Raw genomic sequence first — 16,800 nt, forward strand, 5'->3', positions numbered from 1 at the left:
AGATATTGTGTTTCTTGAATTACTGATCAATTATTTAAGAAAACAGTTTTTCTTCATCTAATTCGCATTACTGTTAAATATATATTAATTACATAAAGGCAACCCAGGGTTCAAAGGATATATATGGTAAGCACTCTTGTGTACCACAAAAATAACTATAAAATATCTAACCCAATCCATATACTTTTAAATTTATAACAGGGTTGTGTCTTCTCAAAGGACTGTCAGATATGAGGGTAATTTAGGCACACAATGCAAGCTACTTGCTTCCTGCTGCAGAACAAAATATAGTTGACCTGAGATCTGAAAGAAGTAGCATTTGTTTTTAATTGAATTGTTACAGTCTCTTCCATTTTCCAAGAAGCAAGAAACTTACCCAATCCAGGACGCCTGCGACATATTTAAGAAATTACAAGTGAAATAAACTTTTATTATAAAAGGAGCCAAGAAACGTACAAAATTTAAAACTCCCCTTCACCTTCCTATAACGTGAGTAGAACCTTTTCCTAATATTTTTGAAATATCGACAGTACAAAAAAGCACACCTTTAAACCATTTACCCTATTAAGTAAGCCATCTTGAAGGAAGTGAAGTAGTTCAAAGGGCAGGTTCCTAAATATCTTCAGAAACATTTTAAGTCCTGTCAACTCTCATCATCTCTTCTATAATGAATAGTCTGTATTTGCTGAGCTATGAACGCAGCCATTTCTTGGGTACCTGCAGCAATCACCCGGCATGACATTAAGTCTAGAGGGCCACCTATAAAGAAGAAGAACTGAATCACAAAAAGCTTCACTTAAATTCATTGTGCAAACCTACCCCTCCATGTGCACTCAGGACACAATGAAGACTCAAACCATTTCTCAGTCATGACTGGCCCAACTTATGAAAGAGGTTCCTTCTCAGGACAATCTTCTGAACTGAGCCTTTGACAGACAATTTGGTTTGGGGTTGGAGAGCTGGTCTGAACTATGGCCTAACCTCCATCTAATCAAGGCAAGGATGAGTACAGCTCCAATACCCCACAGGAAAAGGGGCCCAGTTAAAGTGGTCTAATCATAAAAGATTATGAACCCTACTGGATTCCAGAATGTTTTGAGGGATGTTAGAATTCCAAACACATCCTGGTTGTTGAAATCACGTGAAAAATCACATTGATGAGTCAGTGATGTTTGTCATAAGTCAATCACTGACTTGGCCCCCTTCCTTAGATACTGAAAGAGTTAGTTATCTGTCCACTACTTTTAAAAGACTATAAATAAAGCAATATGTGGTTTCTAAAACATGAAGTCTAAACCACTTCCCCCTAGTAATGTATTCTGCTTACCTGAAGTATCTATGACAACACCACCTGCCTCTCTGATAATAACAGTAGCTGCAGCCAAGTCCCAGCAATGCAAGCCAAACTGATAATAGGCATCTGCAGCACCAGATGCTAGGTGGCAGAGTGCCAAAGTAGTACTTCCAATTACACGAATCCTGCAGTAGACAAGGGGATAAGGAACGGAGGGCAGAAGAGATACAACATTTTTGTGAACACCGCAAAACTCTTGATAAAAACTGGAGACAAAATCTACCTATGAAATGATTTTAGGAAATGTATCATCAATTCTGCATGATGATATATCTGTTATATACAGATTGAGTTCAGAACATTGTTTCATACATATCTGTCCTAGCATTCTGGCCCTCTTAACAATTTATCATGTATGTCCAGCAAGCAATGTTGCACTATATTGTTTAAATATCCATGCTGATATTACAATATGGAATTAATCTGTGCATCTCATTCATAAAAAAAAGGCTTTTGTGTTGTCCAGGGACGGGGCTGCCTCCCAGCACCCAGTTCTACCCCCCCCCCTTTGTAAAAAATGCCCACCCAGGGATCTTGAGCATCACACAACTGTCAGCTCTGCCCCCAAACTTACAACAAGGAACAGGGACCTCCAAGAAGCCAGCAGCAAGAAGGAACAGCAGAGAAATGGCAGAGGAGTCTGACCAGCAAGAACAAGCTCCAGCAGTTCCAGGGACCAGGGTGAAGGCAGCACAGCCCTAGCCAAGCTGCAATCAGCAGTCCTCCACAGTCTTATAAAATGGGGCAAGACCAGCACAGCCCCAGCCAGATTGCAATCAAGAAGGAGGGCAAGGAAGGCTGAAGAGCCAATCTCAGGTTGGCAGGGCAAGACAGAGAGCTTGCCAGACACTGAGAGGTTGGAGCAGGGAGCTCCCAGAAGGATACCTCCTGAGAGGGATAAAAGGGAGGCAGGGAAAGAGGGAGTTGGTATGATGTAGGGACTCAAGCTTGCAGGAGTGCTGTTAACTACCTGACACAAGTAAAGAGCTTATGAGCTAAAGCCAGAGTTGTGTCCTGTTTGTTCCAAAAGGGGCCAAACTCCTACAAGGCTAAGGGGACCTATCCAGCAGGGGTGGCTGATTTGGGGGCACTTACATGTGTTGACTCCAGTGTTGGAGACAGTGCCAGGGAATCACTGTGCATTACAATTAATAGGGAAAACTAGACTCATGGGGAGCTGTTAATTGGTACCCTAATACTTGCAAGGCTTTTGATTGGTTCATTGGGTTTAAATGGAGGACTGATTAACTGAAATGTTAATAAAATTGTCCATTTACATTTTGGACTATATATGTTGTAGGAAAATGCTTACCCGTGAGCTTGGGCCCTGAGTAACCTCTCCATGTTACTAAGAAATAGTTTCAGTGTCTCAGGGTCTCGTTTTGGACCAATCTCTGTTAAGATCAAGGCCTTTGAAATGTCTGTAAAACAGTGGTACACTGGTATTATTCAAACAGTTTTTCCAAGCAGTATTTTTCAATATCTAATTTTTGCCTTTTTTGAAGTTGCATAGCAAAACTCTTTCATGTATGCGCACACAAGCATGCGATATGTTATCAAATTCTGTTCTGTCCTAAAAACATAACATGGACTAAGCTTCATTTCTGGTGCTCTTCTATCAGCTAAGCAGCACAGAACAAAATCCTATGCATAAAGACTTTTTTAAAAGTCTAGAAGAGATATTTTAAAGATATTTTTCTGGGTCACCCAGGGGATGCATCAGCAGCTAGTGAGCTATTTCCTATTGGAGTCCCCGATCTAATATAACAGCATGGAAACTGTATGGAGACTTTTCACATCAGCACGAGAGGAAATAGTTGAACCCACTATAAATTGATGGTTCAGCTATATTTACTCACCTGTCACTGAAGAACTACAGAGCCATACAATGGACTATTGATCCTAATGTTCCTAAGTTTACCATAATTTATAAAAGACTACCTTATTTGTTAAATTTAAGCTGAAGTGTTACAAAGGAAAAGAGAAAACAAAGGCTACTATTTACATTATCTACGTGACAATGAAAGATACATGAAGTTTATCTATAATTAACAACCGCCTTCAAAAAATAAATATTATAATTGTAGAGGGCTAACAAAATCTAAACCAACCTGTCACTTTTGACACCTGAAGCCTTTTGTCATTACAATATGCCCCTTGACCTTTTCTGCCAGTGTATAATCGTTCTTCAGTGCAGTGATAAATTACACCAAATTCAAGCTTTACAAGAAAGAAGGGGAAAAGATCAAGAATGCAACTTGCATTACATTAGCATAAACAACTGATAGATTGCAATTATACGTATATAACTAATGGTACTTCATGATAAAATAATTAATTTTAATTACACTAGAATTTCATCTTTATATCCTATAGCGTACAAAATTTGACATGTAGTGGATTATTACATCTCTTTCATCTTAAGGATGATTCTTACATTACAGCCATCACAGGAAAGCAACTTAATGAGCTGTATAGCACTTTTCATAGCAAGCAAGAGGAACTTGCTATCTATACTCCACTATCTCATGGAGCTTCCAAACTTTTGCCATGAACTCACAGTGAGGACACAGGATGGGCCAATTCATAGGAAGGGCCAATTTATAGGATGTACAGCTTTTCCTTCTTAGGACATGAAGAGTTTAAAATAGCTTCTTTGTAGCAGCTGTTATGGTCAGTAGCTGGTTACTGTTGGGATACTGATCAACTCAGTGTGGGTTACCGTAGCCGTAGCTTATACCAATTTTTGCACAGAACTGACCAGGTTAAAAATACAGTGCTGCAGTGTGTCTTGATGTTCCATCATTTGCAATCCCATTTTAACAGCAGAACTACTGTCTTTAAATGCCTGTGAGGCACAACGGAATAATTTCAAGCGGAAAAGCAGCAAGCAGAAAAGGTTTGTTGAACCCTGCAAATCACAGCTATGTGTCTCCTAGGTGGGCTTGAAGACCAAAATATAAGCCTGGGCTGTGGAGGAATAAGAGTAGGCTGGGGAAATGCTGACACTCTGCCTCCCACCCATTTCATACTTCAAATCTCTTTCACTGTCCACTTCACAGATATCTGGCTGTCACCTCCTGGGCAGTGCAGTTCCACCTATAAAAGTGCAGGCACATGAGGCTGTAATACAGGCAGAAAGCTCCACGCTGGCTAGGAAAACTAGAAAGATGAAGCCCAATACCATCAGACCCTGGCTGTCTCTGACACATTTTATGCTCATCCAGTTTTGTCCTTTGTCACCCCTCACTGGGCAACACTGGTGAAGTTTGGATGAGATACAGTTTTAAATGCTTTCCTCATAGTATGCTGGAGTGAGGGAGAGGAGAATAAACACACAGCGTCTCTATCCTTAAAGAGGCAGCATCATGCACAGAAATGTGATGGCTGAAAATCACCTGAAGCTAATACAAATGTAGACCAAGCTGTGGCTGGGGCATCAGGGAGAGGAAGGTTTTATATGTGTAGCACTCTTCACTGCAAGTTCATACACAGTTTCAGATTCTGCCCTAACATGTGCCAGTATGTGACAATAAGAAGTTTCCCATCCAATTAGTTGCGCCAGGGCAACTGCAACCACCTCAAGTTAAACAAATGGTATGACTCAGTCTGGTCTACTTTTTCAAGTGATTCCACTCCTAAATACATTTACTTGTAGTTTCAGTGATTTCAATGGACTCCACTTTTGAAAGAATGTGTTTAAAATCACAAAGTAAGGATACGTCATGACTAAGCAATCTCTGCATTTAGGGCTCAGCTGTCGTTATGCTCTAGAAAACTGGTACATGCTGTCACTATCATTATATACTCTGAGTAAAGCCATCCATGAATTAATGACATATCAAAGTAAAAACCTTTGATTAAACTACACATTAACTGAAGGGCTAGTTTTGTACTAACACACAAGACTTGAACATAGGTTTCTACAAATCATCACTGACCTGTACCCTAGCCACACCCTGAAGGGTGTGTTCAATATTAAGTCTATATGTCTTAAAGATGGACAGCATCAGATTCACCGGCTTTTTGGGAAAACTTTACATTCATTACTAACAGTTGCCTATCTCATCAATTTATAGAACATCATTATATACCTCATGATTAACAGCAAACCCAATGCTAACAGCCACAGTTGGAAACCTGTGCAAATAAAACAAGTATTTGTTAATACATTTTCTGTACACAGATTCTTAGTATCTTCTGCTACAAGCAACAATGTTGCTTAAAAACAACACCTGGTTTTCAGCTTCATTTTTACAGGCTCGTCATTATTTGTGTACCTCAGCAAGAACAGCACTGCTGATTTTTATCTGTTAACTACTTATAACAAAACATTTAAAAATGATGGTTTCATATGAAGCAGCTGAGCAGCACTTTCCCCATGATATTACAAAGCAACTGAGCAATGAACTTCCCACATCAGATAGCAGAGACTGACAACACTGCCTAAATTCTGAGTAATGCACTTCCTTTGAACTGTAAGATACTGTAGAAGCTGCTGGGAACTATTCTTATCCCCACTCTATTCATCAGCCGGTGAACCTTCAATCACTAACCAGCTGTGAGAAAAAGGCAGCTGCTGTTCCAGCACAAAGGCCAATCTAGTTAAAATCTTGTCCAGATGGGATTGTGGCTTTAGACTGTGTGTGATGTGCCATCACACTGCTTCTAAGTTATGCTGATCTTATGAATTAATGGCCTCCAAAACTTCATTAATGAAGTCCTATCACAGACAGCCTTGCAATAAAGAATACATGTTATTTTGTGATTTTCCCATCACTTCCATCGCATGGAGATGATGCTAATCCCCATGCTCACTGCATCCAGGACAGCAATGGTACTTCTAAACTCTTGTACTAGTCAGTGTTTCCTTGCTAAAGGATGTTCCTGTTCATGTCCAGGCTGGTGCCACCATTGTTGCTGGGAGCACATCAAGTGACATGCGCAGTTATTCAAAACATGCAATATTTGCTCCTCTATTAACAATCTTATCTTTATCAGTTTACGTAGCATAATCATTGTATAAATATGCAAATCTGGACATGCAAAGAAATCGTGACAATGAAGCTGTTCTCATGCTTCATTTGAACAGGCTGAACATAGAAAAGTGTCTTTCAAGCAGAACTTAAGGATTGGTAGATTTAACTTTCATGGCATTATTCTTGTATTTACCTGTGTACAAAATTGCAGGTGCCATCAACTGGATCAATAATCCAGGTGGGGCTAGCACTCAATATGCACTTTGAACCAGCAGCAGTAGCTTCTTCTGCAATAAACCTGTAATGGTAAGGGGAAAAAAGTTCTTACTTGTTGGAAGTAGGCATGTTTGTATGTGTTAAGAGAAAATGTTCAGGTATTCACATGTGTTGTTGATCCCTAGTGTATCTGGCTTTGAATTAGAAGTTTAGGCCACTAAACACTGGTGTGCAGACCGTGGGGCTTATAGGAGTTTTCAAATCTTTTGACCAGTTTTACAAAAAAACTTTGCTGTTTACTATCAGTATCTATTAGAAAATTACATATCTTAGATAACAGATTCTTTCCATTACTAATTTTTCAAAACTTGTCAATTGGGTTCTTATTTTATCTTTACATAATAATGCCTGTAAGAGACTTTTTAAACTTGTAGATACTGAAACCAATTTATCTGAAACCCATTATTTAAGAGTTCTGCAAAGATAACAAATGTTCACCCATTAGGAATTAAGGATTTATAATCAGACACTTTCAGATCTTCCCACATTTTAACATTTTCTTCTTTTGCAGCTTAGCTAAAGTCTGATCACAGAGGCCAATGGTGAAATTCCAGGAGATAATTTTGGTCTAACCTTCATCCAGTTATTTTCTAAGGCACTACCAACAAAATTATCCATAGCATAATAACTATATTTATTTATTTTATTCAACCAGATTCAGACAAATTAACACAAAGGATTGCTCAACTACAGTCAATGTTGTATCCTTATCTACTTTTATCATTTTGTTATCCAACCTATTCTAGTCAAATACTTTTAAACACTGGGAATTCCCAAGCCCCCTCTTTTGATCTTAATTACAGTATCTTGAAATTTTATCCTAAGTGTCTATATGATTCCAGATACAGTTAGATAAGCATTTATACATATACATTCTAATTCTTATATCATTACTGGAACATTCCAACACAGTAAATTCAGTATAGGCAGTACTGACATTTTAATTAAATTTCTCTTACCTGGCAATGTCAGTTTTAATTGTCACCAGATGGATAATAATTTTTTAATTTCCTTCATGACTCCCTACCAGCCAAGTGTACCTACTATCATTTGCAGACATGAATGTTTTTACCATTACAAATCAGAACAATTTGTACTATGGCACACTGAAATTATGGGATATTCTTCATATTATATGACAACTGATTATATCTTCAAGTGTATGTCTAGTGGACAACTGAAGCTCATTCTCGTTCTATGATGAGTAAACCTACAAGTGACTACTTTTTCCTACTCATACATCATATTATTTGTTGCATAAAATAGATCTAAAACACACCTGCTTCTGTTGAGATTCCCTGGATGTTGAATCTCAGAATTACAGTTCAAACCTGCTATGCATCAGATAGCACTATATGCAGGCATACCTGTGAGAGGGAAACTTTTCTTTCAGAGCAGAAACAATTAAGTTTTCCACAAAGTGATCTGTTTCTGTCACAAGATCTGCTGCAGTAGTTTTGGTGGACACTTGTTTTTCCTCAGTGAAAGCTTTCCTAATAACCTAGATGGGGAAAAAACACAAACATGGTTTTCAAAGTTCTGCCCATAAACTCACAAATCAAGTGAACACAAAACACTCGACTCAAATCATCCAACAAACAATATATGGTACTACAAAATAAGAAGTCTCAGGTTAGGGACTCTAACAGCAGTGGCATATAGGTTAAGAGCTCGTGTATCTAATCTGGAGGAACCGGGTTTGATTCCCAGCTCTGCCATCTGAGCTGTGGAGGCTTATCTGGGGAATTCAGACTAGCCTGTACACTCCCACACACGCCAGCTGGGTGACCTTGGGCCAGTCACAGCTTCTCGGAGCTCTCTCAGCCCCACCTACCTCACAGGGTGTTTGTTGTGAGGGGGGAAGGGCAAGGAGATTGTAAGCCCCTTTGAGTCTCCTGCAGGAGAGAAAGGGGGGATATAAATCCAAACTCCTCCTCCTCTTCCTCTTCTAATCTATGCTGGCACAAAAGTTCTGAAGTGATATCTTGTTAGTGTGGATAAGACAGAAAAGGTACACTAGAAGCAAATCATTTGTGTAGATACATAGCACCTGGGTAGATTTTCAACCTAAGCACTGTTTTTGCCACCTCTTGTGTTTAATTACTAAACACTGTACTAAATTTATTATCATGATATTATGTATCAGCATTGGGTCCTTTATGTAATGGCAACAAATATGAGTCAATATAAACCTCATCTCAGGTTTCAGCTTCATACAAAACAATTATTAAATGAATGAATTTACTTCCTCAATACACTGTGGTTTGCCCTTAAGTGTGAGGTTACATAAAACATTTGCTACATTTTGGCAAGAACAATAGCTGATAAGGAGCTATTTGAAGACAGAGGAAGTGTCAGTGAAACAAAAATAACCAAGCAGCCCCATCCACCCTCATACTGCTAAAATAGCTTTCTTCCAATCTTTTTCATTCAGCTTGTGAAGAACTAGAGAGACATGTAAACAAAAAAACACAATTTAACGTACCCAGATAATGCCCATAAGGATAGAGGTAGAAAACATATAAATGAACACAGTGTAAAGAATGTATAAACAAGGAAGGAAAAGTGCCCCTTATGTCACAGTATCAACAGTCCCTAAAATAAATGATCCAGCTCCATAGCATCTCTCCAACAATGTACAGCATGATCCTATGAATGTTTACTGGAAACACAGTTCAGTGGGTCTTGCATTCAAACAGCTGTGCATAGGACTGCTGATTTCCTTGGTAGCAATCCTTACTGAACTCATCGGAATATTCTTCTAAATGAATGCATGTAGTAGGATTGTGCTATGCATTACCCAAGCACATCAGCAGATTAGACCCACAGGCCACCGCCAGCTGCTGTACCACATGTTTATTTTAATGAATGGTTAAAAATAGGAGGAAAAAAGTGCCTGAAACAAACACAAAGTGTTGCCTGATTGCTACCCTTTCAGAACAATGGTAGCAGCTCATTGGAGATTTTCCAGCAGCAAACAGCTGCTGCGTAAATTAGTGACAGAAAGTAAAACTAACAAGGGAAGTTAGTTGGCCTCTCACCTGTGTTCTATATTAGGCTGCCCCACCAATCAGATTTGTATCTAGTATATTGCATTATACTTTCTCTTCTATATATCTTGCCAGACAAGAATATTTCAGACCCCAAATAACCGTGAGTCATGTTTACATAAAGGGAAATGCCACATCAGATAATAAGGCAATTTCATACACCTGTAAATTTGGAACACGCTACTCAGTTGTGAAATGATGAAATATTCCAAATGGTCAGTTTGTGGAGGCTTCTTATATTAATGTAGTTCCATTTACTTGCAAGCAAACTACACCCACAGTAGTGCTGAAAGAGCTTCAGAAATGCCACTAACCAGAAATTAATTTCTCCTCAATATGCTCCAACTTACCTAAAATTATACATGGCTGTTACTGAAAATAATATGTCTTGACTGCTTAAACTGGATCATTCAAAGTTGGCAGAGGGGAAAACAAAAAAGGTACACAACCTAAGCTACTACTGAACTGAGAAAAATCTTGACATTCAACATACTGAAAAGCAGTGTTTCCTTTGCCACATCACATAATGTCCAGTCAAAAATAACAGGCCGCACTCGCAAAACAATGGGCAACATTTTATCAGTGTTCATACACTCCTCTTGTGATGTTTTAGATCATTTTCCTGTGGGTTACTTTTTAAATCAGGTACTGAGAGGTTATTTTCATGATCTCCAGACATACAAGGCAGCTTGTGTTTACTGTTTCATCTGACCTGACTTCACCCAGTCTTTCAATCCAAGCCTTCACCTTCTCTGGGTTCATACCTGAACATTATTTCACCCCCTGATTCTTTTTTCCTCCTCATCCCTTCGAAAGAAATACACAAACTGCATGCTAATGCTTGCAAGTGCAACTTTGAATGAAATGCTGCTTGTTTCCGAGTAAACTTGCACAGACCAAGGCTTGACAAACTGGCCAATGCAACGTGCCAAACTTTGAAAAAGGTTTGACCTAAGAACTATACACGACCCAAGCTTTGGGCTCTTTGTTGTCAGCTCTGCAGCAGCTGCCAGAGAGCTCCCACCCTTTCCCTCTCCACAAGCACCCGGTTCCACACAACAGCGCGCGCAAACCTTTTCTGCAAAGCCCCAGAAAGAGGCAAAAACCTCGCATAGGAAGGCAAAGGGCGGCTCCCGCCAAGAACCCACCAGCCGCGAGGCTTGCGGGGAGAGGACGTCAACGTGGCCGACTCACCTGCCCCGCCCGCAGTGCCAACTGCACCGCCACCTCCACGCACTCCTTCCAGGGGTCGTCCCCTGTGGCCGCCGCCGCCGCTGTTCTCTGCTCCCCGCTGGGCTTCATTGCAGCCACTCGTTGCGCGGTCTCGCCGTCTCCCCTACGACTCGCCTTCCGGGCGCTTACGGGACCCCCGCTTTGCCCCCACTGCCCGCGACGGACGGGAAACGGCTTGGGTGGCCTTCAGCGGAGGGATGCTCTTGACTTCCCCCCTCTGCAGGTTGGGGGCGGACCGCTGCTGACTGCAGACCCACGAGGCGTTCTTCCGTCGCCGCTGCAAGACCTCCCCCGCGCCTTCTGCGCCTCTCGCGCGCTTCTCCCCGGCGTTGAATGAGCGAGCCGCTGCAAGGCGCCGCCTCCTTGGCCGGAGTGACGGCCTTCTCCACCCATCAAAGGCGGGAAGCCGCCCAGCGACTTAAAACCTGCTTGCTGGCTGCTAATTTTAGGAAGTCGTACCGTTTGGGCCTGGAAGGAGAATTCAAGGGTGTGTGTTTGGCGCAGGATCGGGGGCGGGGGCGCACGGGGGATTACTGCTCTTTCCCCCTCCAACCATACGCCAGCCCCGAAGACTTATGGATGTCTCTTTCACCATTGCACCACAATTTCTGCAGAGCATCCCCCTGTATAACCTCAGATGTGTAAACATCGCCTTGGAACAACTGTCAGCTCTGGCACGCAGTATTAATGTTTCCATTGCAAACGAAAGAGAAGTCAGCTTCGGAGAGGTGTGAGTTCAGCTCTCCCAGGTCCAGAGCTTTCTACTAGATAGACTGGGTAGATGATACTTGAAATACACAGGCTGTATGTGTATGCGATATTTATCCAAATGTTAATGTGTAAGGTAGAACTGGCTATCAAAATTGGCCTCTACAAACACCTGGCAAATCTAGTCCATTTACCAATGTTTTGAGTGTTTTGGGAGATTACAGTATGTTGATCCCCAAGAAACTCGACTTTCTTGAGATGAAAAAGCTCTCTCAGGGATGTACTTTGCAGCTGAGCAGCAGCCGGATGGTGTCCATCTTTTTCTCATGTTGATGTCCAACCTGATGGCACAGTCCTGAATTAATCTTTATGTTAGGAGACTCCATGGCTGTATTTTCCCTCATGATTAACTTCATATGTATAAACTGTTTAACCTTAAACACAGTAACCACACAGATGCAGCAATGTTTCTTTGGGTTCATTAAAATGTTACTTCATGTTTCGATCACCCCCTCCTGTTTGCTTTCTTCAGTGAAAATTAATTTGTGTGATTTCAGAGTCTAAAGGAATTAATTATGAAATTTGTTTGAATTATACATAAGTAGATTTTGAGGTTATGGCCATTGTTAGGCCATATTATACAGAACAATTGAGTTGTTGAAATCTGATTATAACATTAAAAAATCAGCTACAGTATTTTATGATGGTCTATGCTTAACAGCTGAGATACTGCTTTAATCATTTGGTTACCTCAGAGCTATTTCAACTGCCTAAACATCATATGTTTTGGATGTTTTTAAAATTATGTACAGAACTACAGAACAGAACAGCTAATTATTGGACTTTGTAATGGGTGTATTTCACTGCAGAAATGTGATATGTTGTATGTGCAGATCTGTTCTGGAAAGTACTATTTTGTCATATCCTTATCTGACATTTGTATCAAAATGTTTCAAGAGAATCTATTTGAGAATGTTATATAAGACACTTACCTATTGTCTAGTTCTTCACTTTATTATTTCTGTTGTCTGAAAGCTTATTGTGAATCTACATTATCAATATGTAATCCTAGAGAAGAATATATATACTTGAACCACATTTTTACTCTTCTGCTCTATAATCTCAGTGCACCACTATATAAAATGAGTCACAGAGTTGAGTTGTCACCAAGATATACTTGACTGTCTATCTTGCTATGACCCTACATACCATATTTGTCCAGTTCATTCATTGGTACTGTCATTACACATGACTTATTTCTGTCAGTGCCCTCACTGCAACCACATACTACACCGTGCAGCTGTTGTGCTATACAATCATTCTCAGCAGTAGTGGCTTAGTTGCTGCAGTTGTAAATGATTGCTATAGTGTCACGCTAGCACAAAATCCAACAACGTATGGGTGCAGAATAAGGTCCAACAAATTGTGAGAAACTATTTGGGAGAAGTTTATGTTGGAAACTGGCCATGTTGATTGCGTGTGCATTTTGTAGTCTGATTCCTTTGTCTTGCTGCTTACTTATGGTTGATTGTGTGTGTGAAGAAGAAGAAGAAGAGTTTTGGATTTATATCCCCCTTTCTCTCCTGTAGGAGACTCAAAGGGGTTTACAATCTCCTTGCCCTTCCCCCCTCACAACAAACACCCTGTGAGGTAGGTGGGGCTGAGAGAGCTCCGAGAAACTGTGACTAGCCCAAGGTCACCCAGCTGGCGTGTGTGGGAGTGTACAGGCTAATCTGAATTCCCCAGATAAGCCTCCACAACTCAAGTGGCAGAGCTGGGAATCAAACCCGGTTCCTCCAGATCAGAATGCACCTTCTCTTAGCCACTATCAAGTCAGAGCTCACTCATAAAAGTAGGGCTTTAAAGGCAAGAGACTAACAGAGGTGGTTTGCTATTGCCTTCCTGGTTGACTAGGACTGTTTTAGCTGATGTGCAAGCTTGTTCACTGTAAGCTGCCCTGAGCTATTGGAAGTGTGGGTTAGAAAAGTAACAACGCCATCCTAAGCAAAGTTACACTTATAAGACTATTGAGTTGAATAGACGTAGAAAAATGTAACTTTATTTACAGCCCAAACTGGTGTGTGTGTGTGTGAAAGGAGTCCTGGGAATGACGTGGGCTCGCACTGGCATGTTTGCCCATACCGCCAGCTTAAGGGGCACCTACTCTGGTGGAGAGAGTAAAGATGCTGGCAGATGGTCACCACACAGCTCTACTGGACCCAAACCAAGAAGAGCCCATTGCTATGAAACTACACCAGCATAAGAGAGCATGTCAGCACAGCAAGGGGAGGGCTGGGGGCATTTCCAGGGGTGGAGCCAGCTTTAGTCAGCTTCCAGCATGCTTCCAGCCCAGGAAGTTGAAATTGATGTTATCCTCTACCAATTACTTTTTACAGAATGTGCATTATATAAAGTTTGCCATAGTGAGAGTTAGTTAACCACTAAATCCACACTTTGCTACCAGCAATCTATATTTTCTTCTCAGAATCAGTGGGTGATCTGATGGGGAAATGAATGGTTTCAGAAGTTACTAAATGTGTATTTAAAAACATATTAATGCCAGGGGAAAAGAAGAAGTCCTTCAAGAAGTCAAACTGTAAGACATTTAATTAGATGGTCTCATGTGTGCCATTGGTCATATTAAAAGGCTTCAGTTCAGTTTGCTAACTACTGTGTGACATTGTAGTCAGTCCTAATAAGGGTCCTTCTGTTAATCTAGATATGAGTACTGACACTGCAGTCTATTGAGAGTAAGTTCCATTGAACTTAGGGCTTACCTAGATGCTTCCCAAATGTTCAGTAACAGGTACTCCTAAGTGTCATACACATTTAATTAAACCTGGTACGACCAGTGGTGGATTCAAATAATTTAACAACCAGTTCTGGTGGTAGGATTCAAATAATTTAACAACTGGTTGTATACAAGAACCATTTTAACAACCGGTTCTGCCGAAGTGGTGTGAACTTGCTGAATCCCACCACTGGGTATGACTGCCACAACTGAAGTTGAATACTATCCGTTAGCTGCTGAGAGGATGGAACACAGCCAGCTTCCTTTGCCAGGCTCATTCTCTCACTTTTCCCACTCTCACTGAACAGCCCAGACCGTGGCATTGCTCCAGAAGGACACACTTAGGGAAGGACGTGCTTCCCCCTCTTAGCAAACACATCCTCTTCAAGCCGCCATCACTGCTTCCCCCTCATCTTTCCTTACAGGGAAGCAGCCCATTGGTGCTGGACCTTCCACCTTTCCCTGCTCCCACCTCTTCCCCCTCCCCCCAGTTCAGTGAAGCCTGGTACAGGAAAGAGACTGAGCCCACAAAGGGAACAATGGCATTTTACCCTCTCAACTGCTAACTTGGTGGTGTCAGTGTGTCTAGCCAGATGGACATTATGCTTTCATGTGGGCTGGGGTACATGTGAGAAATGTAACATGTAGTTAGGTGCACAGACTTAGTTTTGAACATGTGTGTAAAAAGAATCCAGTTGCACTCCTTAAAGGGTATTAGGAAAACTGAAGTCTGATATGTACTTACTGGAAATAATAGGTCAGCATCAGTAAAAATACTGTTTGACATGCCCTACTTCCCTAAGCAGTGAGATTACAGGCCGCACTTATCTGGGTTGATCCCTTTTGCAGCAGAAAGTACTGAAGCCTATGGTATTTTTGTACGTTTTGCTTTATTAACAAACTAGCAGCAAAAGCCCATTGTGGGGGGGGGGGATGCAATGGACTCTAGCAAGCACACACATCCCCCCCCCCCCAGCAATGGACTGAAGTGTTGGTACCCTTCCCCTCTCAGGGCACTTACCATTGCTGCTTGAAGGAAAGAGAAGGCAGGGGGTGGGGTCTGCTGAACCTTCTGTGGCCCGGTGCTGCTGGGGGTTGGAGGGGAAGGCAGGGGGTGGAGAGAGGGCTTCTGAGGGCCAAGGCGCTGTTGCTCTGTGGGCCAGGAAGAACTCGAATGTCCCAACAGCAACCCCTGCACCAATGGCAGATTGGTGGAGAGTTCGATTTCTTAGCATTTTATTGTTTAGGATATAAAAAACCCTGGAAATACAAACACAGGTATTAGTCCCCGCAGCAAACCCTAGTGCCAATTCTGTCCTCATGTCCACCCAACTGGCACTATGACAGCACTTAATTATATTTTCATAAAATGCTAATTTTGCTTGTCCTCTGACATAAATTAGGGTTTTCAATTCCTGGTTGGGAAATACCTGAATATTTTGGGGGTGGTTCCTGGGGAAAGCAGGGTTTGGTGGAAGGAGGGATCTTTAAAGGGTATAATCCCATAAAGTCCACCTTTCAAAGTAGTCATTTTCTACAGGTGAACAAGCCTCTGTAGTATGGAGATGTTACAATTCTGGGACAAAAATTCAAGCAAGTTGTGCAATAAGGTCAAATGGAAGATATACAGGTGCCTTTTTTGCCATCAAGTCACAATCAATTTATGGCAACCCCATACGATTCTCCAGATAAGAGACAGAGGTGGTTTGCCATCGTCAGCCTCTGCATAACAACCCAGGACATTCCTATCCAAATACTAACCAGGGCTGTCTCTGCTTAGCTTCTGAGAACTGATGAGATCAGGCTACGCTGGGCCATCCAGGACAGGCCTAAATAAATTAAATTATTATACAAATAATGAATGTATAGCAGCTTTTAAATCCCAATTCATTTTGTTGTGAGGAAGCACTAGCAGCTTTCTAGAGAATTTATGTTAGTAGACATGATCTCAGAAAGGCCTATGGTTATCTGCCATCGATTCAATTATCTCTAAAACCGAGTATGCATATGTCTTTGTTACGATTTCTAAGCCCATGTGGTTGACATGTCATAGCCAATTCAACGCTGTTTCCACGGGAACGCTTTAGCACAAATCCAGAGGGGGAACCTCAAACAGCCGTCCCTTCCGCGTTTGTCATACACGGTGATTGCCTGTGCAAATGCTTTCTGAAGTATCATTAGGCAGAAAATAATCCTTTTTCTCCCGAGTTCTGACTGCCTCCACTGATCCTATTCTCCATGTGATAAAATCATTGTGAGACCTGACAGGCGCTGTACGAGCCTACCCGTTTATGGGGGCTTTCTCTACATCGTCGTCTGCATTTCCAGCCGTTGAGGACCAGAACGCTAGACTTTGGCCCGGATGTCCCACCAGCCAGCTCGCGCACCGCCTATTCTGCGATTTGATTG

At 41.5% G+C, this 16,800-nt stretch overlaps 1 protein-coding gene and 1 long non-coding RNA gene across 2 annotated transcripts; both read right to left on the reverse strand.

The window, feature by feature from the left end:
- Window positions 1-304: 304 nt before the first annotated feature.
- IMPA2 (inositol monophosphatase 2) lies at window positions 305-11,226 on the reverse strand. The gene is made up of 8 exons (XM_048507564.1): window positions 10,854-11,226; window positions 7,977-8,110; window positions 6,527-6,631; window positions 5,449-5,494; window positions 3,466-3,574; window positions 2,667-2,775; window positions 1,328-1,479; window positions 305-759 (listed from the first exon to the last, which is right to left on the reverse strand). The coding sequence occupies exons 1-8, from the start codon at window positions 10,959-10,961 to the stop codon at window positions 644-646; spliced, it is 879 nt and encodes a 292-aa protein (XP_048363521.1). The 5' UTR covers window positions 10,962-11,226; the 3' UTR covers window positions 305-643.
- A 4,384-nt stretch (window positions 11,227-15,610) lies between these two features.
- LOC125438792 lies at window positions 15,611-16,728 on the reverse strand. Its single transcript, XR_007245409.1, has 2 exons — window positions 16,677-16,728; window positions 15,611-15,651 (listed from the first exon to the last, which is right to left on the reverse strand). It is a non-coding gene; the product is annotated as an uncharacterized LOC125438792 (long non-coding RNA).
- Between the last annotated feature and the right edge of the window lie 72 nt (window positions 16,729-16,800).

This window comes from Sphaerodactylus townsendi, linkage group LG09, assembly GCF_021028975.2.
Source record: "Sphaerodactylus townsendi isolate TG3544 linkage group LG09, MPM_Stown_v2.3, whole genome shotgun sequence".
NCBI lineage: Eukaryota > Metazoa > Chordata > Lepidosauria > Squamata > Sphaerodactylidae > Sphaerodactylus > Sphaerodactylus townsendi.

Bases quoted from the DNA above. Each gene is read 5' to 3' on its own strand.
- IMPA2 (XM_048507564.1), bottom strand. From the start codon at position 10,961: ATGAAGCCCAGCGGGGAGCAGAGAACAGCGGCGGCGGCGGCCACAGGG. The intron at 5,495-6,526 runs GTAAATACAAGA...TTATTTGCACAG, and splicing joins ACCTGCAATTTTGTACACAG to GTTTCCAACTGTGGCTGTTA. The intron at 2,776-3,465 runs GTTGGTTTAGAT...ACTGTTTTACAG, and splicing joins TCAGGTGTCAAAAGTGACAG to ACATTTCAAAGGCCTTGATC.